We start from the raw sequence: 26,300 nt of genomic DNA on the forward strand, positions 1-26,300 counted from the left end.
ATCCTCGTTCTAATAGAATCTTGCACTTACTACTGACAATATAATATTTGCATCCATACCCACTTCAAAACTTGTTTTTATCACATACTTTTAACAAGTAGAACACTTACATTTAACAATCCAACTAGATGATAATACCTTAAAATGTTACATCTTAAAATTTTAAGCGCACTAATGAAGTTGCAGTAGGAACATAATTGGTTGAACCAAGAGCTATGTTAAGAGTATATAGTAGATATGTTAGGCATAGATGTTAGACCAGCAAGTTAAAACAGAAAGAAAGTGACTTTCATGGGGATATCTTACGATCAGGCATACCTGATTATGTAATAGAAAGACATTGCAGGATATGAAATCAAATTAGGCTGCTTGGATGGATAAAATTCCCTTTGGGCTAATTTCGGGTTAAGATAATCATGGAAGAGTTTTTGTGGGCTGATTCATATCATTTATGAAGAAGAAACTTGGGATGAGGTTACCATCAGTGTAATTTCCTATTCCATAAATGGAAAGGCAGTAGCATATGTGAGGACTAAAGACCAATAAGTTTGATTTCATATTCAGTTAGAGTAGTTTTCAGGATCATCAATGAGGGGAGGGAAAATTATTTCATAGGAGATGATCAGTTTAGATTCAGGAAGGGCATAAGTAAATGCGATATAATAGTATTATTGAGGTCTCTAATAGAAAGGAACCTAGAATACAATCAGGTTGTGTTTGTTTGTTTGGTAAGTTTCGTGAAGGCATCTGATTGAATGAATGAGTGAATTGGGTAGAATTAAAGAACTTTATTGTTCAAAAAGGCTGAAAGGCCTAGAACTTGTCAGTTATGGACTACTTACGTAGACAAATAGGAAAAAAAACATAGACACAAGGAGAAATAAACATTATTATTACAGATACTTATAGCTGAAGATTCACATGCTAAGTTTTTAGTAGTAGTTTTAATGGGAGGCTACCAATAGCTAATGTCATTTGCGCCATTAGGGATGGATGGGAAATAAGGTTAGAGAGAAACCCGGCATCAGCATTAGCCTACTCTTGTCGAAAGGTACCTAGTGGTCCGCTGTGTAATGCCCCATCCGCACCTCGTCCACACTGTAATACAACTTGTGCTTTGTAACAGTTCACACACTGTCATTGTAAAAGTAGTGGCATAAGTAATTGATTGTGAAAGTTAATTGTAAATTTGAGCTGCATCATAGTGAGGAACTCTCATAGCAGGTTAGCTTTTGACCATTTGGATGGATATTGTCTGCCATGGGTAATGTAACTATGGAAATTACTATTTATGAGAAACTGAAAGATTAATTTTGTACAAGGGGGTGAAGGATTTTAAGCTGGTGATCTAATAAATACCACCATGACTTTGTTTTTTTTGTAATGAGAATACTCGAGAAGCAGCCCTTTAAATACCCCATAAGACTATGCCATATGAGAGATGTGAGTGAATATTGGCATAGTAAACCATTTTCAAGGTGTTGATGGTGATTATTTACGGTAACTTTCTTAGCTTGTAAATGCATGTAAAGAAAGTTTGTGAAAAAGATGACTGATGTAAGCGGTACAATCCTTGCATTTAGTTGAGTCCCAGGAATTTGATTTGGAAGAATGTTGGTTGATTTTTAATAATAGGCTGCATAAGAGGGGAGATATTTTACAATGGAATTTTATGAAATGGGTTTTGTTATTATTTAATTTCAAATTGTTGTCTTGATTCCAAGGGGACATGCTCCTAATATAGTCGTAGGTGGTAATTAATAATGTTGATTGAACATAATCAGAATCTAGGGTGGAAGTATCATCAGTATGCAAAACTACATTGCAATTCGGCAAAGAAATAGGTCATTGTTAAATTAATTAATGTTGAATCAATGAATATATTACAGAGCATAGGATTGTATTAGATCAGAGGGATAGGTGATTTACCCACAACCTGTTCATCTCTCCAACTGCTTTGGTGCATGTAACAGATGGAGACTTGGGTGGGCAGTTTTAGGAAGGGTGACCATTATAATCCTTTTCAAGATATATTTGGAGGAAATGGTATGGGGAGCAAGGGAGGAGCTGGAGATAGGAATGGAATTAATAAAATAATTTTGTTGTTGGATGATGGAAAAAATTGTGGATGATCAAGCTTTAGTTAGCCAGTCAGCCAATAGGTTACAATCATGTTAATGAAATTAAGAATACAAAGTAACTTTCCACTGTTCTTTATTAGCGTACGACCGGTTTCAACGCTCAAGCGTCATCATCAGGTGTTGAGCGTTGAAACCGGTCGTACGCTAATAAAGAACAGTGGAAAGTTACTTTGTATTCTTAATTTCATTAACATGAATTTCCACAAGGTTGAGCCAGAAACAATTGAATAGGTTACAATCATTGCTGAGTGCATTAGAAAATCAATTTTTATGACATGTGGTGATAATCAATGCAAAAACTACATAGCTTATGAAGTTTTTGAGAAAGAAGAGGTATGAGTTAAAAATTTACATAAGAGGACAAAGACTAGAGCTGCTGAAACAGTTGACCTATCGTGGATGTGTTTTGGCCCATGATGGTCAAAGTAGTCGGGACAAAAGAAGTAGAATTTCCCTAAGCAAAGAACATTTCTTAAGGAGGGAATTGCTAAAAAGGACATTCAGGATGTTAAGAAAAGACTTGTTAAAGCTTTGGCCATGAATGTGCTTTTGCGTGACATGAAAACTTGTCAACTGAAGCAAGATGATAGGCATACATTTAGAGACTTTTGAGATGTGGGTATGGAGAAGGTAAAAGGGATAGAAAGGAAAACCAATGAAGAGGTAATAAACATGGTGAGAGAGGGAAGAAATTGGGAGAAATCTCAAGAAAAGCAGGAGGCAGGAAACTTGGATGCAGAGCATTTTAATTGGGGATATAATGCTGAAGACTGCTGAATGTTGGTAGAAAGTATGAAAGAGTTGAAGAACAGTCAATGTAGCATGGGGAAATCACGTTTTGCCTGCCATAATGCCATCCAAAATTTGCCTTAAATGTTAGATTACTTATAGTTCATACATTTAATCTGAATCTAACCATGCAAGAGACATATGTATTAAGGTGTACATGTACAGTTGACGAAAACATATCGTTATGTACTATCATACGTTAACTCATCCAAGGCTTTTTAGCAAATGTTAGCAATGTCTTAAATTGGGACATTTGGTGAGTATATTGCCATTGTAATAGTTGCAAAGATTCATTGCCCTATCTAGTAGAGTATTATTAATATAATTTGTTCTGTGCCTGTTAATATAGAATTGGTCATTTGTTCTTTTTGAGCTTGGGTAGGTGGCTAAGAAATTAATTCGTTCCCGAAGATTAGAGAAATCATTGTCACTGTTCACTTATTTAATAATTATGACCATGCTATTATTATACTTGCACCATAATGACAAAGTAATCATTCCAATTAGTTCAAGAAGACTTTTTTAACTAGGTTTTTTAATAAGACACGATAAGAATATAGTCAAAATTTTATAGAAATAGTAAGGTCCAAGAGCCTTTCCTTCTTATGCCAGATGGTCTGTTTAGATTTATTCACACAGGCTGGTTTCGTAAACTGTCTGAGCAATCCACGCTGGTAGTTGACTAGGCATAGTCTTAGTCTGTATTAAGGATCTCTAATCTAAATGAAGCAGCACCAAAACTTATTGTATTAACCCCGATGGCTACCAGTTTCTTTATCCCTTCCTCATCTGGAGACATTCCTGTACATTATTTTGACTGGGTTGCCAACGATGCACCTATATTTCAAAGAGACCCATTATTTTCAGATACTGAGCTATTATTTAGTTCTGTATGTATTTTTAGTATGTATGCTTAACATCTCCCATAAGGGATATATTTAGGATACATTAAATAGTAAATAAAGGTCACTTAGTGTGTATAAACCTACACACATCACTAGTTATCATTCTCTCTCTCCCACGCCACTTCCCATGTATAAGACTTTAACATACTCATGTAGTGGTAGTGTTAATGCATCTCAATTCTCATGTAGCATAGCCTCCAAGGCATTTTTTTGTAAAAATCTTGATGTCAATCCTGAAGAATTTATTGAAGCTGATTCTATAGCATCGCTAATAACTATTTATGTTTATTTCAATCTGGAAATACTTCCTGCTACATTAGTGAAACATTCCCAAATCAACTAACAAAACCAAAGCCACATGTTTTTAATGAAACAGTAAGATGATCTAAGGCAAGGTGAAAACTGCTGTAAAGGTAAACACGATTACTCTAAATGAATGAAATGAACAATATATGAAAAAAACTAAATAATTACAAACACATTTTGTCTTTGCACAACCAACTATCCTAAATCATCATACTTGGGGGATTACTAAGACTTTCATAATTGGCCTTTGTTACAGGCAGGTACAAAAGCATATCAAGTTGCCTTTCTCATTTTGAAATCCTGTTTGTTTAAAAAATATCAAAATTTCAACAATTATTCATTCAGCTTCACAGAATTTTTAAGGTGCTTCTACGCTGAGTTTTTCATGTAAAGCACTAATCAGCAGCAATACAATGTGTGTCAGTGAGCTTAAATCTGTGAATTGTTCACAAGATGGGTGAGCACACAAATTGCTGAATCCAGTTGTCTAGCAGGTATAAATGATTGAAAGTGCAGGACAGAGCTCTTTCCCCAAGCTGTGTCTGAAGGTTTGAGATTGGTATCGACTGAGAGAGGAGTATAAGACTGGTTGACATATCTTAAGAGACTTAAGTTGTTCAGTCTATGCAAATTCAAGGTTTCGCCTTAACAAAAATAACACTATGAAGCTACTATGTAACAGCAATCACAAAATTCTTACATTTGAACCCTCGGACTTGTTGAAACATGCGAACACAAAAGAAAGATGAGAGGAAGGTGATAAAATAAAACCAATGGCTACACAAAGTGAGTGTTTATGTAACTTTTATATAATATTTTCTTACACATTATGGTTCAAAACATTAAGTACATAACTTTATTTGTACATATATCTCTTTTGACTTTACATTTATAAATATAATTTTGCTATTCTCAAGAAGTAAATGGTGGTAGCCCAAACAATTCTGGGCGAAATTCCTCGAGAGAAGAAAGAGTTAGTGTTGCATCTTGAGTAAGGGCTTTGCTGACCAGGGGATCAGGAACCATGATCACCTGCATCCCTGCTCCCAATGCTGCCTTAACACCATTTGGTGCATCCTCGAGCACCAGGCACTGTTGAAAAAGGTGAACTTCATGAGATCAAGTTTGTTAAGAAGTACAAATGCCCCAGGGTAGAAGCAGTTCTGTACAACTCCATGTTTTGTACTAGCTGGAAATAATTTGCACCATTATCATTATTTCTTTGCATACTTATTTCATGCTAAGAAATTTATATTTATTATCAGAATAATATTTATTTTGCAACATAGTCAAAAATTTCAGTAATGTCTAGTATATCCCTTCAGGAATTGTATTCTTAATTGATTCATCAGCTATCTTTATACCTTAAATTGATAAGTTTGACAACTATGAATTAACTAGGATTCCATGAGGGGTAAGGATAATGAATATTCAATTGAATTAATGCTTAAGAGAGGTGTCTGTGTCTTAGGAGGATTCTTTGAAGGAGACCCAAAATGGATAAAATTCCTCAGTTAAAGGTTTTTAAAGTTAGGACTCGCTTGTGCTAGCACTTGTCCTATGAAAGGGATGAAGAGCAATGAAAAGATGTTGAGAAAATATGTAAAACTAGGAAAAAAAAACAAATTGTCAACGAGGAATTTTAACTTTTGAGCTACTTGCCAAATTTGACCAAACCTGTAGCATTTAGTTAAAGTTGAAGTTGTGTCATTGCTACTCATTTTGCCATCTAACCTGTTCTGGTGATGGCTTGTCAGCAAATCGAGAAGCACAAACCAGGAAAATGGAAGGATCAGGCTTTCCAGCTTTCACTTCGGGATCTGAGGATCCATTAACTATATGCTCAAAAAGAGCAAAGAACTCTTTATGATGATTTGTTTTCAAATTATATGACTCTATACTACTGCTGGTTGCCACAGCAATATGTACTCCTTCCTTCTTCAGATGACGAACTAATTTTTCAGCACCTATTAGAAAAAAGGAGGCATAGTTAGAGGCTTAACTCACTTGAATAGTTTATTAATAGTAATACACATCACTGGTGACCGCAGGTTATTATACACAGTGAAAAACATGGGAAATTTGAAAAAGAACTGCATGGATCACCCGAGAACACTAACAAAATGGCTGCTGTTTCATGTCTCCATAGTACATTTACACAGATTATCAAAGAAAAATACATGGTAAACAATATTCCACTCTATGCATATTGCTCAATACTGGGAGCATCCAAATTATATACATACTAATGCAGCAAGAAAAGTAATTAAAATTACTTAAAGTGTCTCCAAGAAGAATCATGTTCTTTTTTAAACTACATTAATTTTGGAAGCTCCTAAAAAGAAATATCAAACTTCCTATTCGCTAAATCATATGTGTACAGCAAACATGACCCAAACTTATTCTACATCTACTTAATATCTCACAAGCCGCCGCAAGAGCGTGTGGCGGGGGGCAATCTACCAACATTCACTGATTTTTGACTTAACCTAGCACTGAAAGCCATGGTTGAGCAAATCATGGCTTTCAAGACCTGTTTGATAAAATTATAGGTACATCCAAAATCCTTTTTCCTCCCCAGTCACTGTAAACAACAAAAATACTGCAAGTAGTTAAATCAATCAAATGTCATAAAGTCTACACGATTTGAGAGGGAAAAAACAAGGCTCGAGATTAACACTTGACTTGGGGTATATCAACCAGACCACTTCGAGCATAGGGGATTCTAAGGCCGCGAATGCTAACTGCCAGTCATCAATTGTCTTCTTGATTGTTCCAAAGAGAACTTAGGGAGAGAAAAACAATGAGAATGAAAAGCAGCATGGACAAGATCAGCAGGAATAGCTGCGGAAATCAATAGCATAAAATTGGTTGTCGATACAGAAGGAAGCAGTCTAGATATTCACTGATGTCATATAAAGGGTAAGTGCAAATAGTTTTGGGTGTAATTATGGCTTCACACAAGCAGATTCGAAACTTGTAAAATGATGAGCGACTGTTAATATTTATCTTTTTGCAGTAGTCCGAAAACAGCACTTCGGCCTTTACATCGGAATTTGAACAATGATTTCACAATTGCATACACCAACGCCCTAGGGGAGAAAAAAATCATCAGGTGGGAATCGAACCTACGACCTCTTGGTTGGCAGGTGAGGAACCACTGGGACCGGCGAGAACTCTTGGAAAACCGTCATCTCTTCCTTAATAATATTTTAGTAACACTTATACTCGCTTAGTGTTATGACTTCTTATTTATAATTTATGTGGACTAAATGAAGTACACAAACTAAACTTCTACATATTCATGTCCCTGGGAGCTCCTCTTTCAAAAATGAAATATATCGATGGTGCTTAATTTATACAATAATATATACATAAATGCCAATAGGTATTCACCTTCTCATGCCAATTCCTCTGTGCACCAGTTGACCGATAATGAGATATCCTAATATCATGAACCGAAGCAATAGAAAGTCACTCAGCAGCACAAAGCCATTGTACATCTCCCAATCAATGAAACATGTATTACCTTCATTACTTTGGATGCAAGTAAAAAATACTGAGAACTGATAGAACGAAACATCAATTCACGTTTACAACTTACCTGGCATCATTTCGGACTGAGGAAACAATTTTTCATATTTTTCCTGAGCCAGCTTCAAATAGTCTTCAGGCGATATTGGCAAATCTAATTCCCTCGTTATTTTCTTTGCAACTTCGAAGCCAGTCATTCCCATAAGAGTTTGTTTCAATTCCCAAGTGTATTTCTTACCATATGGATCACATATTTCTTGTGTTGCTCGGGTATACAAGTGCTCCGTGTCTGTAAAATTTATGACATTACGCAAAAGTATGCATATTGAATTCTTCGGTTCAACATACACGTTGAATTGCATGTTTCTTACTTAAGAGTAAGCCGTCCATATCAAATATAACATGAGTGACTTCTTTGAAAGCTGACATCGTCACTTGCTTATTATTATAGCAGAAAACACGAAAGAGATAAGCAAAACAATTTGTATATAGTATGAATTGAAGAATATATCGGTATTCAAGATATCTCGGGCTTGGGATGCAAAGTTAACTCTATTCTGCTTCCGAATTTTTTGGACACTCCCGACAACTTCAGTTACTACTAAGTTCCAGAAATAAAATTGCAATAAAAATTTATGATAAAGTACCGCCACATGCCGAAGTGCGCTCTACTGTCTTCTTACGGATGCGTGTAGTTTGATATATTGGAGATGAACATTATCATATTTCAAATTTTCATTTCTCTGACTGAATAGTCACAAAGATAAACTCCAAGACAATAATTAACATGTATGAAAAAGGTAATGTTAGGTGGATTTTTTCCAAAAAGATGACACTATGTTCAAATAATATATTTAATCGCACGCGTGTCTTCTATTCATATGTACGTACGTATTTAGTTTCAATAATTGGAGTAATTTTGTGCGATACTCAAAATTCCGCTGTGAATATTGGAGAAGGCGATCTTTGGAGAGAAAACTGGACATCTGGAAACATTATGAATGGTGTCATCAAAGAAACTCCTTTCAATTAGAGGTTTCTTGAACTTCATCAATATCGTATTCATTGATAAAATGGCAACATAGTCATTGTAATATATATCACTCAAACATTAACATCGACTTACTCAATGTAAATCAGAGTAATAATGGTAATAATCAGTCTTCATAAGTATATTCAGGTTATTTATCCTGTTTAAGGGGCAATAACCCTGTTTGTAGGGACGCTAATGTGCTATTGTAGTGATAAACATTTAAATAATGTTTTTAAGGGTAGCAGTTTTTCTGATAATTAGGCTCAATTAGGAATATTTTTAATTCTAGCGTATCTCAGTCAGCTACTTAGTCCACTGAATTAATCTTTCAGTAATTCTTTCATCTTTGGCGCCTTTCGCTCGTTCATTCCCATTCTATCCACAAGTGTCGTTGCAATCGTCATCGCTTTAACAAACATGGCCGCGTTGTTTATTTGTGGCCTGAAGTGCAAGAACATAAGAGGGAATTTTTAAACTGTTGCCACCCATCGACTGATTAGGGAGATATATATTACGTTATCATAACCATTATAGTGAATTATAGTACTAAAATTAGCGCGTGTTAAGCAGCATGGCTGAGGATAAGTTATTGTCAATGTCCTTAGGTATTGAAACAAACCCTTTGATTAAATATGTATAACATTTAGAAGTTTGTGTTTCGTTATAGTGTCGAAAACGTACATTTTTTCACAGATGACATCATTAGATTGAATAGGGCTTCTGGCAAGGCTGGAAGTTCTCGGAGTTCGTCCCAGACTAGATCAAATATTGGGACACGTGGGAGAGGCAATTTCTCGACTTACAGGAGAAGAGGTCGAATTGGAGTGGCCACAAATAGAAATTTAAGGAATGGTGGAGTTAAAGCAGATGTAAGTGTTACCTTCAATTGCGGTGCCTCTGAATCAACGCATCCTAAGGTAGTTTGCATTCAATTTTTTTGTCATCGCCAATGCTAATCGTATTTGTTGATTATAATTCTCTCTATTTAGCAATTTGGAAATCGAATATGCAATGCGGTGGGTCTTTGTGTTTTACTTCCTCGTCATTAACAAAGTGATGTCACAAGTAGTTCTGGTATCTTTACTTTATTCAGAGTGAATGTGAAATTGATCATTTCTCGGCAGATACTCGTTTATGTACCAAAATGTAGTAAATATTGTTGCAATCAGTTTGTTTACCATATATTGCATCCTTTTCAGTTAACTTAATTTATTTAAGGAGTACTCGAATTAGCTGAAGTGGTCTAAGGCTGTGTTGTGGCTAATGCTAAGTCTGTTGTGGAGACCAAACTCCGATCTAGGATATTCAATTGCGTAGTAAAATATTTTAAAGTGGGCATTTGCATGTATTTGAATAGTGATTGATGTCAGTTCTTCAGTCCGTTACATGTTTATGTTTCTGCAGGTTCCTTACCGTAATAGCAGAGGGACCTTTCGGAGAAGAGGTTACTATGTTGGGCAAAGAAACGTACCTTTGAGGATTCAGGTGAGTAGATACTATTATTTTGAATTGTTTTGTCGGTAGTCACCATTTACGGTAGGGTTTGGATGGATACAGACTACTGATCACTAGAGTTGTTTGCGTCGTATACCAAGACACAACCTGGCACCTCTCACTATATGAACTTATTCATTTCCGAATAATTTCAATCTCTCTTAATTATGACCGATTTACGAGAGAGCCAGGCAACCGTCACTATATGGACTGTTCAATTCCGAATAATTTCTACCCCCTTCATTATGTCCTATTTACTTATCCTTTTCCTCTCGAATGCTATAAGTCTGGTTACCATACACAGTCTTCTGCAGCCCATCGTCAGTCTCACGAAAACGCACACCCTGATAATCTGGAATGATGCTGGCTGTGAAGTATGGGTGGTTTCTTACTAGGTCACAAGATGGCTGCACTGTAGTACTGTACGTGAAATACGTTTTGCTTGCAGTGTCTCTGGGCGTGGACGAAAACTATTTGTGTCCATCTAATCAATCATAATTTTCGCTGTGTTATTGTAAATTATTAAATACCAGTGTTCAAAGTTAAGCTAACAGTTTACATTTTCAGCTGTAGAATGCTGCGCGTTGCGTAGTCGCGACACATTTGTTTACGATAGATTTACCTCTTTTATCCATTAGGTTTTGTAACTTCTGAAGGACACCTAATTGTTTAGGGTTCATCTGGCAGTAAAACGGTGCAACAAAATGCCATCGAAAGTGTTTGGTGCTAAAAGGAAAATCATAACTTTGAACATTTTTGTCCAGGTGAGGGTACTTATGCAGTTGGAAGCTGGGGTCCCTCTCTCTAGTTTAGTTCTTGTGTGTGTTCTAGCTGAACAGATTGTGTCTGACCCTAAAAAAATAGTAAATGTTAAGAATTCGCTCTCAAGTTTGATGTTAACGCCCAGAATGCGGACGGAGGTGCCAACGTCATACTGCCGATCGTTCGTACCTCCAGGCCAAACTGGCATTGAATGAGCCTCTTGTCCGGGCTCTCCGGAAATATGTACGTTTAGGTTGGAAGTTAGCCGTCGCGCACTTATGTCAGGAAAGCACGGCCCGAGAGGACGCAGGATTCTGGCCGGGGTGCCCAGGTCACAGTTTGTGGTCTTTCGTATTTATTTATGTTAACATTCATCTCAATGAGCTCTGGATGAGCACTATGCATAACACCGTTGCATTTTCTGTGAGCGTGCATAGTCGACTGGTTGCCAATAAACATATTAACATGTATGCAATCCAGATTCAAATAATTTAGTAAAAGAATAACTTGTAATAAATCCTTGAAGGCTGTGTACATATTCTGTCATTGATGTGTCAATCCTCTGGCACTGCAAGCTGTCTTGAGATGTCCCATTCTGGGACCAATGCCGCTCCTTGCATTGGTTGGTATCTGTATAAATGCATATTGATACCGAGGACCAGGCTAAATGAACTTCTTAAGCAAATACTTCAACCTCTAGGAGCTGCACCCACCATAAGTTCTCAAGTTGGAAAATTTGTGAAATTAGAAAGAACAGAAAGACCTGGTAAACACAAAGGTTACTGCAAGATGAAATGTTGTAGGCCACTGTCGTTCGGTGATATGCACAGTAGCAATCAAGTGGTGTAGGACTTTGTGGCACAGAAATTCAACATGCATCGCAAAAGCTTACCAAACAACTGCACGTTGCAAGCACCTTCATTGCAAAGAAGTGGCTGGTAATGGGGATTGGGATGGTGCAGTGGCTAATGTACAGGCTTCCCACCGAGAGGGCCCGGGTTCAAATCCTGGAGACAACAAATATTTTTCAGTGGTATCCCGACCCCCACTTGAGGTGCTTTGTGGAGAGCACTTTGAGTGAGTAAGACGACCATCGGATGTGAAATTAAACTGTGGACCCCTTGGCACCTTTCGACAAGATGCCGATGCTGGGCTTCTCTCAACCCTTCCTTTCCTATCCATCCCTAATGGTGCACATGACCTTAGCTGTCGGTCGCCTCCCCTAAAAACTACTACTACTAATGGCAGGAAGAGGCATAATTTTTGTGATAATAAAAGTCTGTTGAAGTCATGAGTGCTGATGAATATGCAGTTGAACTGTTTAGGATAAAATGACATGCACTTATGATTATGATTTACAATTGTCAACTGTATAATGTGGATGAAATGGGCTTGGAAGCCCATTTCATGGAGAAGGTTGCCAAAAATGTACAAGCTTTATAAAGTTAATCAAAGGTTAATGGCCAAAGAATCAGTAAGGGTGGGTCTCTACTTGTGTGTGCCAATACTAATGGTAGCCACAAGTTGAAGTGTTGTGGCAAAATTTCGATAACCCCAAGCTCTGCGGATAATAATAACTCCCAGTACTTGTAATAGGCATTCGCAAGTGTATGGTTTACTGATGTTATCACAATGGAATGGTTCATTGTAACTTTGTTCCCGAAGTTGTGAAATAGCTGGCTGGTTTTCTGGGAATTTCAAAGCATGAGATAAAAGCACTTTTGATTTGGGACAATGCACACACCCATCCTGGCAATGACAATTTGTATGGTGGGGACAGACAGGCAGAACAATAATGAATATTTTAAAAAACTATGATTTGAAATTTTGGTCTCTCTACTAAGCTGATTCTTGAAGTGTAGTGAAATATTTCGCTGTTTCAAATATTTGGGAAAATATGTATGCAGAGGAGGATAATTTCTCCTTTGCAGGATTTGAACTTGAAGATTATCTGGAACTTAGGCATTATGCTTGGGAAACATCCTTGACTATTAAAAAATGTTGTGGATAGTCGTTATGTTGATAAAGGGTATCAGGTTTACAAACATTAACGTAAGTAGAAATAGGTGATAGGGTTAAAGCTGGTAGGAAATGCATCTTCGGAATCTGAAGAAGGAACCTGCCTAAAAGTCAGTTAAAATCTCAAAGGTCCCCGAGAGCCTCAATACTATTGTAGATTTTTGGATGAAATGTTGGATGCAAACATGCAAAAATATTATGGACATTAGAGAACTCTACAGGAGATGGTAATTAGTAAGCAACTCCGGAGAAGGAATCAGAGTAAAATAAGTAGCTTTTGCAAAACAATTCTCTCTTATCCCCATACATTTCCACTGCCTTGCACACCATATGTTAATGATGCAATGCAGTTAGTCCATATGGATGTATGTATATTACAATTATTAAATCTTTTCCTAGTGTGTTTTAAAAATACATATAAACCAGTGCAGTAAAAGCGTAGGATTTGTAGGATGTAATGCATATTTCATTCTCAAACAAGCCCCTCTGAGAGAAAGTACGCTCTTCTTACAGGCCATGATTGCTTGCTTATTCACTAAGGGCACTGATTTATTTATCAGAGAGTAGGCATGTATATAGGGTCTCTCCCAAAAATATCTAGAATAAATCCGGGCAAAAAAATGTATTGCAAATCAAAGTACCAATTACTAGAATAATTCAAATTAGCACTCTTGTGTATCAGCACCTCTGCCATTTGTGGTACGTTTCCTGGAAGGCATTGACAGTCACTAAATTCAGGCATTTTGTCGAGGCCCCTTTGATGTTATCTAGCAATCCAAAATCGTTGCCTTCCTAGCTCCTTTGTGTTCTTTGGAACAAAGAGAAGTCCGGCAGTTCCACATTGGGGCTGTAGGGCAGCTGAGACAGCATTGCTACCTTGTTGCTGACCAGATACTCGGTCATGAAGGCAGTGTGGGAGGGCACATTGTTGTGGTGCAGCCTCCAATTAGCAAAGATTTCCTACTAGTTCTACGTGGGGGCTAGCCAGATCGGAGGAGTTTTTTATTCCAAATTTTGGGGCGAAGTAGTTGTGTTCCTTGAAGATGGTGTTTGCTCTTCTTGCCAGGTGGTGATTAGGGGTCGAAACGTTGGAACATATAAAGATATGTGGAAGAACAAAGTATTTTCTTTTCTGATATGAATCGCTCTCACATAGTGATGCCTCAATCCAGTCTATTCTTATTTTACATAGTTTTGGGACAGACCCTGTAGAAATCAATCCACCATGGGATGTAGTGGGTTGGTGAGATGGTTGGAGTAGCTTTCAGAAGAGCCCATAATCAAAGGAATAATATTAAGGGTTTGCACAAATAATGGTGTTGTATCAATTTAAAAATTAATGGCCTAAGCAAGAGTGAATGAATCTATCCACTGAGATAAGATAAACCAAATGCTAACCAAACACGTGCAAACATTTCTGGTTTTCTTTTAGTATTTGGAAGTTAGGTGTGTCAACAAAACACTTATGCATACAAATTTGGGGGGAATTCTGTAAGCCGAATAGTTTTTACATTTTGTGATGTTTCTTTTTGATTGCATATCTAATATGAATGAGATAAATGTGTAACGTTTGTTTGCCATTTAATCATTTTGTTGATACTGTCCTATTTTTTTTAACCATACTCCCTCATGCCATGTTGGTTAAAATTCATCTTAAATTGATACTAAATTGATTACATGAAAAATTTACATTTTTGAGCATGGAGGGGTGAGTAGTTTAAAAATGATTTTGAGGGAATATGTTAATTACAGAAATAATAGGTTTGTTGTTAAATGAAGTAGTGTGTATGATATTTAAGTTGGCGATTATTACAGGTTTTGGTGATACAATCAAATAACGAAGATAAACAGTGCATATTTGTGAACACGGAGTAAACCTTTCCTTTTAAATGAACAAAGGCTGGGTTTTAATTGGTGGTTTTGAATCCCCCTTTTTCTCCATCTGTTAAACTGTCTCAGATTGGTATTGATGATGTGAGCTGCATTGTCTGTTTAATAAATTTCAGGTCAATGAAAATGCTTGATAATGTGTTATCAATAACAATGGGAAAGGCTCAACCGAGAAGCTCTGGGACATAGCCCTAAAACCTGGTGCAGTCGTTTTCCTGCATTAAAGGGGCAAATATGGGCTTCATTGGCTGATATTTTAGTTGCTATATTTATACATAATGCATTTCTAGTTTAATTGTATTATTTTTCAAAAAAAACTTTACCTCTTACAGGATAGAATACTGCAGAGGCAGCAGAACATTGCTTTGGCCCGTAGTAGACTGCAAATGGCCAAAAGATTCTTAAACAACAGGCAGAGACTTAGAGTCATTGGCAGCAGAAATATGGTATGTTTTTTAAAATTCATATTTCATTCCAGTTAATCCATTGCTCTAATAGGAGTAGACGGTGTGCCATAGTGTACTAAGTGCTATGCTACTTCATTTATTTGCATTCTGTGGTAAAAAACATCTGTGAATTGTGACGGTAATGTATTCCTTGTTGTCTGCCTACCTTGTGACAGGTTTCCTTCTGAGAATCAGCTCTCTCCTTTCCCTACTGACAACTCATCCACGCCTCCTCTTTCCTTTCATTTTTTACGTTTCTTCCTTTCCACTTATATATGCAGTCCAAATGAGATAAATGTACGCCCTTGGCAGATGATGCAACATTGTAGCGAACCTAGTCAAGTGAATTTACACATGTGCTAATAGCAAAATGTTCATGTTCCCAACCGAAATAGAAAAAATTATCTTTAACAGTTGGCAATATAGGAACATACTATATCTGCCACAATAGAAGTTGACGCTGAATTTGAGCCGACACCCCAAAAATTACCATCATATTTTGGAAAAAAGTAACATAAATGTACATTTTTGAGGCAAATTTATCTTTCTCACCTATTGTAAATCCTTAAACCTCTGGAAGTCTAATTAATGTTTACCGATTGATTTTTAATAATATTGAGATAATGAGTGCTACAGTGAATAGAAGTTCAACCAGCCTCCAAGCCTGCCTGCCTAAGAAGAATGGTGATTGTTATGTAGTTTCCAATTGCCACTTTGATTTTAATTCAGCATTATTATTCCATTCCTTCATAACCATGTCCTATGGCACTCCTGCCTGAGTAAAATATTGAATGCTATTGCTTTGTGTAATCCTTTCTTTCCACATTGCAATTCTTCATCAGTATATCCTTTGCAAAGGATTGATTCTTTAGATCACATGATCTGTAAGTAATTTGTCACGAGTGCTCTGGTATTTCAGTCCAGTATTCTCAATCACCCCTCATATAATCAAGTATAAGCATTGTGTGTAGTGTCCATCTGTTCCGTATCAGAAAGCATGGGGTTTGTTGAACCCATGGAGTGCAAATACATGTATGTTTCATTATCAGAATTCAAACATCCAAAATTATTAGCAAAAATTTGCTCAGTGGGTAAATAGAATTTTCATAGAACCTGGGAATTAATGAGAAATGTAATAAAGCAATGCAAGAGAAATCAACTTAAAATTTCTAGATTTTTTTCTGCATTTAATGAAAACAATTATTAACCTAATGTTGCATTGAGAAATGGAAGAATTTTTTCAGAGGCTCAATGACAAGCCAGTCATTTTTTTAATTACAAATTGCAACTGGACTTTGGCTTGTGATTATTAGAGTAATGCAGTGATACCTTAAATGCAAATTATTCTTATTTGTGGTTTGTGTCATAAAAAGTTCACACCCCAAAATCCAATTCTCCATTTTATTATATTGGAAATCAATTAATCTGTTCTCATAGTTATACATTTTGGAATTAGTTATACATTTTAGTTTCCCTCACCGTGTCCTTTGCCCACTATTAAGAGTTCATCTGTTTTCAGGGTGTAGTCAGCCACTTGCAGTACAGAAGGACATTGGTGAGGGGTGCACGTCGGGGAATGAGAAGAGGAACTGGTGGTTTTCGTATGCCATCAAATCTTATCCTGAACTCTTTCAGGTCAAACCAACTGGCTCGTATAAATACATATAGGAATAAGGTGAACCGTACTCAAAGGTGAGTAATACTTACGTTAGCAATGTTCATGCTGAATTGCTTTGTTTGAACAGCTACATGATGGCTAATTGGGGGTTCCCTAATATGCATTTATGATGTTAACCTGTTCTTATGTAAAAAGACATACCCCCCATGTAATGAGATTTTATTTATCCCTTTATTGATTTCACCGTTAGCTAGTATTTAGCATCAGTAAATTATGAGATCCTATCTGTCATGCTATCCTTAGCAGGGTAAAATATTTAGGAATAAAAATTAAATATGCAGTATGCTTTGGGTGCTAACAGATCTTCATTACATACTTCCACTAGTATCGACTTGTTTACTATAGGCTTATCTTTTCAACACCATCCACCATGTTTTTGTTCGTAGGGCGAGAGGTTAACTTAATTTTATTGTCTTTTAGTTTTTAAGTTAATGTTAGGAATATATTTCATTGTATTTAGTTGATTGAGTAGAGCATTATTCACTTAAGGGTCTGCACCTGTGCATATTCTGAGACTTTAATAGCGTCTGGATTTGTCATCTCTTTCTCCAGTTAGCCACTATCTTCAGCAAAGTGTTTGTTGTAGCCCTTAGAATTAGGCCATAGATGTACCTCCCAAGGAAAAACTATCATTACTCCCACCAGCAGAACTCTATGGGTACTAGGAATATGCCTCTTCCATCATTTGAAGGATGTGGTCGATGTGGTGGAGGTGTTTAATAGATTTACAAATTCTGAGTTAAAATTTACGGGTTTATTATTTTTTGTAATTAGCTAAAGGAGCTTGTGTGATATTTTTTTGTATTCAATTGGCAATTGCAGGCCTTGAGGTAGATTTTTCACTATAAGCATTTTCCTTCATCTCATTAAATACAGCAAAAGTTCAATTAAGATTCATGTGCATATTCTTCAAATGTGCATGCTATGGAAGGGTTTTCAGATATGTTTTACTTGTTAATTTAGCTTTTTATTCATGCCATGTATCTTTGATTTGTCTTTTCACCAATGTGTTCAGATGTTAGTGTGTTGGCGTATGAAGCCTGTTTAATAATTTACTTTTAATCATCAATTCTTAATTCTTCACAGTGCTGTACTTCGTAACCAAGTTCAAGCAGCCCCAAGTTTGATTGTGAGCATAGAAAATGACCGTGCTGGCTCATCATCTGCGTCTTCTGGGTTGAGAGGCGGTCGAAGAGGAATGAGGAGGAGGGGCAATCTGAGCAGAGTCAATACACCTATACAGTATGTAATCATGTTTTCTCCTTAGGATTGTAATTACAGCGAAGCATCAAATGTACACACTCATGGGTAACTCGATGCTCAAATTTACATATGGTAAACCCTCCCCAATCTGGAATATATGGGCTGGTTGTTGTTAGATTAGTTAAATCTGGATCATCCAGAATTTTGGCCCACATAAACGAAGGAATCATTTTTCCAGTCTTATATTGTGTACTTCTAACACTCCACATCATGCATTAATGCATGCAAGATGATCCCCTTTAAATATGAAACTTATTTAATTGAAATACATAGCTGATTTTCTCTAAAAATGTCAGTGGTAATTTGTAAGTACTTCTGAAAAAATCAACTAATGTCTGTTTATTTTTCATTCATCAAATCTATTTCCATTATTAAGATAATTGCTGTGAATAAGAGTAACATTATTTTGAAACATTGGGTTCCAACATATTTTGGATAGTGTCACTTGAAGTCCCTCAGATTAAAATGAAGCTCTGTGAATTAATGTTGTTAATGGAGATCAGCCATTGATAAGTGAATATGTTTACAATTTTTAGTGACATAATTTCAATGGAAGTGATTAATTAGGAATTTTTTCCTGTTGCTGGTAATTGTAAAAAAGCACTTATTTTTCCTTAGATATTCCCAGAACATCAATTTGGTATTTCATATCTTAGGGAATGAAATAATTATGGAGCCAGTCCATTGTGTCCATAAACTATGTATTGATCAATTGCTTTCAAGAAAGAAAGACATCATCCATAACCATCCTCGGGAGTTTGAGGCTGTTGATATCATTCCATGGCAGCACTCTTTTAACCTCTGGCTATAATCAGTGTTAGGTCACAGAAAATTTAGACATCCTTAACCAATTTTTCATCCCAGAACCTTGGATTTACTTGGTAAAGCTCTTGTATTTTATGTCAGATAATTAGCACCATCTATTGTGACTAGATTTTATTTATGTGTATGTAACATACATATTTTTCAATTGAAGAATTTTTAGTTGGGATTTTTATTATTAAGCTCATCACTATTTTGCTTACTCCGCTTGAATTGCTCTCCTCGTAGCACCATAATAATAATAATAATAATAAACAATTTTTATTGCTCTGGGAGCAAAGTCCCTTGGAGCAGAATACAGGTTACATTAGGTTTAGAAACCTATGGAGTGAAACTGGTTTACATAATCCAAAGAATAAGGTAATTAAACCAGTCACAAGACATAATTTAACGTCAGTTGAAGGAAACATATAGTACAATACATACATACAAATACAAAGAACAATAGTTAAATATTTAGCCTGATAGAACAGTAATAAGGTCATTTTGGTAGTGTGGTAGACAGATATTCAAACATTTTCCTGTTGAATTGGGATGTGTTCCTGGATAATTTTACTTTATTAGGCAAAGAGTTCCATTTTAATAAATGAAAAAGAAACACTTTGTTCCAATCCACCACTTTATTACAGGTATGACTAGTTTCGACGCTACGGCGTCATCCTCAGGTACAAAGTTTAAAGTCACAATCATTGTACGAGGGTCATCCGGAAAGTAGTACCCGTTCGTGCCGCATGAAGTGCTGACGACGCGAGTAGCCGCTGGACGAGGTCAGATAGCTTCAGTGGCTTGTCTGCCTTCTCTGAGCCAAGTTGCGTGACGCTAGCATTGCCTGTGTTGTTTCTGTGATTGTTTACAATGTTTAAAAAAATTGAGAACGCCGCCAGTTGTGAAGTGAGGGCAGTGATTAAATTCCTCAATGCAAGAAACGTTCGCCCATGTGATATTCATCGCCAATTAAAGGAGGTGTATGGAGACAATGTAATGGACGAGTCGTCTGTTCGGCGGTGGTGTCGCAACTTCAACATGGGGAGGGGGAACACACACGACGATGAGCGTTCGGGGAGACCGTCTGTCATTACAGACCAACTGGTGAGCTCAGTTGACGAATTCGTGAGGAACGATCGGCGCGTCACAATTGATGACATCTGTGAGCATTTTCCCAATGTTTCTCGAACAATTGTTCATGAAATTGTTAAACACCATCTGCATTATGCAACAATTTGTGAAGATGGGTCCCTCGCGTATCTCAATGAGCTGGCGGCGAAGGACTATGCAGCAGGAATACAGAAACTTGTCACACGTTATGACAAATGCCTTAATTTGCTTGGAGATTATGTTGAGAAGTAGTTTAAAGTATCCTCTTTCAAATAAAATTTTTTATGTTTGTTAATATTTACTTTTGTCTTTTTATTTCACGAACGGGTACTACTTTCCGGATGACCCTCGTATATATACCCTCTTCTGGAAAGGGTGGGGGAGTTGTGGGAAGAGGGGGCGGGGAGGGGAGTACGGGGGGGTAGGTACGAAAGAATGTGGGAGAGGGTAGGAAACACCAGGAAAAGCGTTAGTGAGTGGGGGGGATTGGAAGGTGGGTTAAGAAAGGGGAAAATTTCATTGGTCGGTATAATTTGAGTCAATGGCTAATGGGGATAAAGGTACGGGTTAGGAGTCAATGGGAGTTAGGGGGAAGGGGTTAGAGGTTCTGTTTTTCTGTTATTGCTAGGGAGGCTTCCAGGAGAGGTGATACATTCTCAAACAGAATGTCATTGACTAAAGGATGTTTCTTCATTGTTCTCCGGATCTCCAACTCTTCCTTCTTGTCCAACCTCCTCCCTTTTTCTTCACGATGTAGAATTTTGGGGATGAAATCACTGGTGTGATTTTCCTCCCACAGGTGTTTGGCAAAGTGGGATTGGGCAAGGTTACACTTCTTGTAGCACCTCTTGTGTTCCTCCGCTCTGTTCCTGCGTAGCATCGAAACTAGTCGTACCTGTAATAAAGTGGTGGATTGGAACAAAGTGTTTCTTTTTCATTTATTAAAATGAACTTCCACAAAGTTGAGGCTGAAACTATTGAAATAATAAAGAGTTCCATAGTTAACAGGATGAAATACTGAATGACTTTTCATATATAGCCGTGCGGTATTTGGGAAGATGGAATGTTTTTGTAATGTGGGTTGATCTCTTTGTCGTAAGTGAATTGAATATAAAATTTTCATATAAATATGAAGGGGTTTTTGAATTCAGAACTTTAAATAATTGTGAGGCCTTTTGAAGCATTCTCCTCTAATCGAGTTTTAGCCAATTCAACATTTTATAGTAAGGAGTTACACGTATTTTAGATGAATCATAGACAAGAATTTTGGAGCCTTTGTAATTTTGTACTTGGCTCCTTGTTCACATCAGCGTAATTAACTGAGTAATAGTCGAGATGTGGTAATACTAACGTTTGAACAAGCTTCTGGTGTAAAGTTATAGGGATTAGGTGTCTGTAATGCTTCATTGTGTAAAGAGTTTTATGAACTTTATTAGAAATGGCATTTACTTGCCCGCGCCAGGTTAAGGTGCTGCTTAGATAAACTCCTAGGCTTTTCACTGTATTTGAGTAGTTAATTTGATTATTTAAAACACTTATTTTAGGGAGATCACTTGGAGCAGCATATGTACATTAGCGGTGCTTCCAAAGATTATCAACTCGGTCTTTTTGGGATTCAGATTTAGCCGATTTTCAGTCAGCCATTCACTGATGAGTTGGATATCCTTGTTGACCAAGTCAATGGCATGGTTAAATTCAGAGGGGTAGGACTCAAGATATATCTGTAGATCGTCAGCATAAAAGTGATATTTACAATAAGTTATTATGGTAGCTAGTTCTTTTATAAAAATAGTAAATAATTAAGGTCCGAGAGTTGACCCCTGTGGAACTCCACATAGGACCGGTTGGAAAACGGATACATTCCCATCTTCATCTTTAACAGCTTGCTGACGATTAGACAGATTGGAGCAAAACCAGCGTAGGATAAAGTAAGAGAACTTGAGTTTGCTCATACGTTCCAGTAGTATGCCGTGGTCTACTGAGGTCTAATCGAATTGGACTAAAACTGTTACTTTTTTTTTTTTGCATCTATGGATCTGCGTATAGCATCAGTTACCTTTATCAAAGCCGACTGAGTACTATAGAGTTTACGAAAGCCTTATGAACAATTCGTTCGAGAGGTTTGGAAATAGAGAAAAAAGGGCAATAGGTCAGAAGTCAGACATTTCTTTCGGAGTTGTTATTTTCATTATTGGTCGAACTAGGGCAAATTATTACCAGGTAGGAAATATAGAGTAATTGAGTTAACAGTCACAGATGTCTAGTATCATAGGCATTACAACTGGGAGAATAACATTTAGCTTTCTTGCAGTGATTCCATCGACGCCTGTTGAATTTGATTTTAAAATTTTCACTGGAGTTATCAGCATTTCGGGTGTATAGTGGGGGAAATAAAGCCTTCCATCATCAAAGTCGGATAATAATGCATGAGCTAATGAAGTGAGATTATTTTGGGTTTGAGTAGAATGTTACCATCCTCGACATAATGTTCATCCTTGAAAGCAGATGTGAGAAAGTAGCTATTTTAATCATCCAAGGGGAAGTTCATTTTGAATGGGTGATGTCTAGACTTTACAAGTCGGAGGCGCCTCAGCTCCTGCCAAGTGGACTTTGTCCCATTTATCGGAAAAGCATGAAACATAGTATTTTTGTTTAGCGGTTCGGATTCGGTGCTGCACTTGATTGCGAGCTACTTTGTATTGTTCGTGAAGGTTTGGGAGTTGAGTTCTTCTGAAATTGCAGCAAAGACGATCCCTAACCACCATGATGTTCCTAATTTTGGAGGTTAACCATGGAGCTGGATGATGTTTTGGCTGAATAACTTTTTTTTGGTGCATGTATAGCAAAGAGTTGCATGAGTATTGTATTGAAGATATTAATTTTTTTATCCATCAGGTGGGTGTTGAAAAGTTCACTTAGTTTCAAGTGAGTCTGCTGCAAATTTGGACAAATCAAAATTCTTGAAATCACGAAAACATATATATAATTCGGTTTATAAGTATGCAGTTTAAATCTAAATTTAATGAAAACTAGGTTGTGTTCAGAGAAAAAAGAGAGAGGGAGCTGTCCATACTCTTCAACCTTGGACATGTCGTCGACAATAAGGAGGTCTAGGAGGGTACTGCAATTCACAAGATTATGGGTGGGCTGGTAGGGAATGAGGAATAGGTTACAACTAAATAGTAGGTCACTGAGATAGGTGCTGTTGTGCATTTTCTTCATGATATCAATGTTGAAGTGACCACACAGAATTATGCCTTTGGAGCTTGGAAGAAGACAGATCAGAGAAGGCCCAAAGTCTTCAGACATATAGCTTTTTTTGGGGGATCTTTACACGACACAAAACAATAGAGCTTTTCATTGTTATATTTTGTTAAATGTGTGCGTATGAATTTAATGTGTGTACTATATTTTGTTGCAGAATGACGAATAACATATATCGTCAAACAACTGCCACACCTTTTCACACTGGAGCCCTCAATCCGGCCATACAAAAAATGATAGCGGACATTCAAGGGAAATCGATTCCTGCAAGTGAAAGAGTCACCGGCAGATTCTCCCAAAGAGGTGCGACAAGAGGTTTTGGTATGGTTCGCGGATCGCTTGGTTTGGGCAGAGGTCATATAGTTGCCAGGCAGCAGAGTAATCAAGCAATTGATGGCCTACAAATGGGCCATCCCATGGCAACTAGTTGCACATTAAATGAGAGGTTTGGAGGTAGGAAGTAGAAGGAAGTTGCCCCTATGTTAACCAAGAGATGGACAAGACTTAAGTTTTTCCAAGTGTGTTACATATGTACAGACTAGTTGACTGATTTTTTTGATATGGTGCAAAGTCTAATATGATGTTTAACGTGGAAAATTCAGGTGCTGTTTTAAGAAAACAGTGGTCCAAAGGATTGGCATGAGAGATGAAGTTGAAACAGTGCTGTGCCAGTAAGTGTTTCAATATGTATGTATGTTGTAGTACAAAAGTTAATTTTAAAACCAGTTGTGTAAGTTCAAGTTTTCTAATTACATATTGTGGCTAAAAGTGCAGTTCATGTGTCATTGATGAGAAATATTCTAATGCTTCTTATTGCTCTGAACTCTGTGGCCGTGCACATAATTGGTAAAATTTAATCTCTATTTTGAAAATATTTCAACTGTGATGAAAGTATGTGAGAAGAAGTTAAATGGTGTCCAATGAAGGAAACTCTGAGTGATCATTTATGTACAAAATACTTCAATTTTTGTAATACATTTCAGCATTACAACCAGGATTGTCATGGAAAGCATATATTTCTGCTAATCATTATTATTTTGCCTTCAATTAATGAGAAGCAGTTTTCTCCCATGAGGTTTATTTGCCTTCACTGTTTCATGCACAAACGGAAGAAGGCTTCACATTTGACGTGTGCTTGAATACTCAAATTAAACCCCTTTCTGTTTTAAGCTCTCTGTGTTCATAAATTGTGTTAAGAGTTCAGTGTGTCAAAAACCCATTAGGGGTTTTAAATGTTGTTTACATTGAATGGCAACTAAGTACTACTGTTGTGACATCATTCAAATTTGAATCTTTGTTTGGCTTTATGATTGTCATTGTGATTGTTTGTTGTAAAACTACAAATTTTAAGCGAGACTAAATATAACCAATCCTTAAGTTGTGGTTCATATGTTTTTTTAACAGTCATTTTTGTACTTAATGGAATGTCAGGATGTATATATTTTTTAGACCAAGGAGTGATAAGTATTGTAAGTAAATAGGATAGTATGGTTGTACAGTTTTTGCAAATTTAATTAGTTTCAATTTAATGTACAAACAAGGGGTCATACTTAAATTATCCAGGGCCATTACCAGTTATTTTTACTATTTCTCCCTTTTTGTTAAAACCACTTCCTACCCTGCCTTATGAAATTATTAGTGCTATTATGATAATCATAAAGATATTTAACCTGATTTGAAACTTTGATATACTTCTTATAAAATACACAAGTTTGAACTACCGCGCGTTTCTTTTAACACTGAGTACTGACCTTGGATTGTTGTAGACCCAATAAATATATTTTCGAAAATAATTCATTCAATGTTATTTGCAGTAGTTAAAACTTCATGCGTTCTGAGAGAATCATAATTAGAAAAAAAATCTACTTAACTTTTTAGCACTAAGGGTCCTTGGGGATGCAGCTCCATACTCTGCATCTTATAACTTGTATCACTGTTTTGACGGGATTGTTTAAAAGTTCTGACAAAGCTCCCACCAGCGCCGTCACTGTAATGCACTGTCTATATTCTCTAAAGTTTATATGCCTTGATTTTCAGTTTTCTTGTTGTGTCTCAGCCGTTCACATCATTGTTTTCCTCCTAAATTTAATTGAAATGTTTGTCTATTTGTGGCCCTAATTATTCTGAAATGAGGAATAATATATTTGAGGAAAAAAGAAAGTTTTGCAGAATTTATCCATCAAGAAATTGAAGAACTTTGTGATATCTTTGGAAGTAATAGTGATGAAAGTGGCTGAAGTGGGTGATATTGAGGGTGAAATCAACTTGAATGTGATCTTTGGGTGTGAAATGAACGAAGATGTGATGCTGGGTCGCTGTGAAGAAGTAGAAGGAAGGCTTTTGAGGTGTGTTGCCCCATAACATGCAAGAACTATACCCAAACATTTAGTTAATAATATCAATAAAGTAACTGGCTACTGCTAAGATGCTTAATCAGATTGAGTTATTTCAAATGTTATATTTGATAATCTACATTTAATGGCTGCCAAAGGCTAATATAAGGGCCCATGCACATTTCTCCAAACAACTACATGTGGATCATCAAAAGGTATGGACTGATATTGACAGTGTTGAAGTGAAGACCTTCATTGACATTTTGTTATAGATAGGATAGTTTTGTGAATCTAGTAAAGATGTTCAGCATTTGTGGAACAAAGACAATGCTTTTGCAAGTCTAGTCTAGTATATACAACTGACTTGTCTTATTATCGCCTCATTGCTATGATGAAGTTAATTTGCTTTGATGACCAAGATCTGAAATATGGGAGGTCTAGGTCTAGTTGCCAAAATGTGTACAGAGAATTGTCGAAAAACCTAATACACTTTAGCATTTGGAAGCATCAAGGAGCAGCTTTTGTC

General features: G+C 36.7%; 3 protein-coding genes across 3 annotated transcripts in view; 1 reads left to right on the forward strand and 2 right to left on the reverse strand.

The window, feature by feature from the left end:
- Positions 1–4,928: 4,928 nt before the first annotated feature.
- Positions 4,929–8,341, reverse strand: Gs1l (pseudouridine 5'-phosphatase-like Gs1l). Its single transcript, XM_071583917.1, has 4 exons — positions 8,047–8,341; positions 7,746–7,964; positions 5,876–6,108; positions 4,929–5,233 (listed from the first exon to the last, which is right to left on the reverse strand). Exons 1-4 carry the CDS (start codon positions 8,102–8,104, stop codon positions 5,054–5,056), a joined length of 690 nt encoding a protein of 229 aa, XP_071440018.1. The 5' UTR covers positions 8,105–8,341; the 3' UTR covers positions 4,929–5,053.
- A 760-nt stretch (positions 8,342–9,101) lies between these two features.
- On the forward strand, positions 9,102–25,874 carry LOC139686764 (uncharacterized). Its single transcript, XM_071583799.1, has 7 exons — positions 9,102–9,313; positions 9,402–9,577; positions 10,113–10,193; positions 15,206–15,319; positions 16,839–17,011; positions 18,084–18,239; positions 23,599–25,874. The coding sequence occupies exons 1-7, from the start codon at positions 9,280–9,282 to the stop codon at positions 23,903–23,905; spliced, it is 1,041 nt and encodes a 346-aa protein (XP_071439900.1). The 5' UTR covers positions 9,102–9,279; the 3' UTR covers positions 23,906–25,874.
- The window catches only part of LOC139686766 (DNA polymerase beta-like), an 89,807-nt gene continuing 84,081 nt past the window's right edge, over positions 20,575–26,300 (reverse strand). Inside the window, exon 7 of the transcript XR_011700559.1 lies at positions 20,575–21,072. The gene's annotated coding sequence lies outside the window, so the exon portion shown is untranslated. The remainder of the gene's footprint in view (positions 21,073–26,300) is intronic.

The sequence above is a fragment of the Hetaerina americana genome, unplaced genomic scaffold, assembly GCF_022747635.1.
Source record: "Hetaerina americana unplaced genomic scaffold, ioHetAmer1.1.p SCAF_15, whole genome shotgun sequence".
Classification (NCBI taxonomy): Eukaryota; Metazoa; Arthropoda; class Insecta; order Odonata; family Calopterygidae; genus Hetaerina; species Hetaerina americana.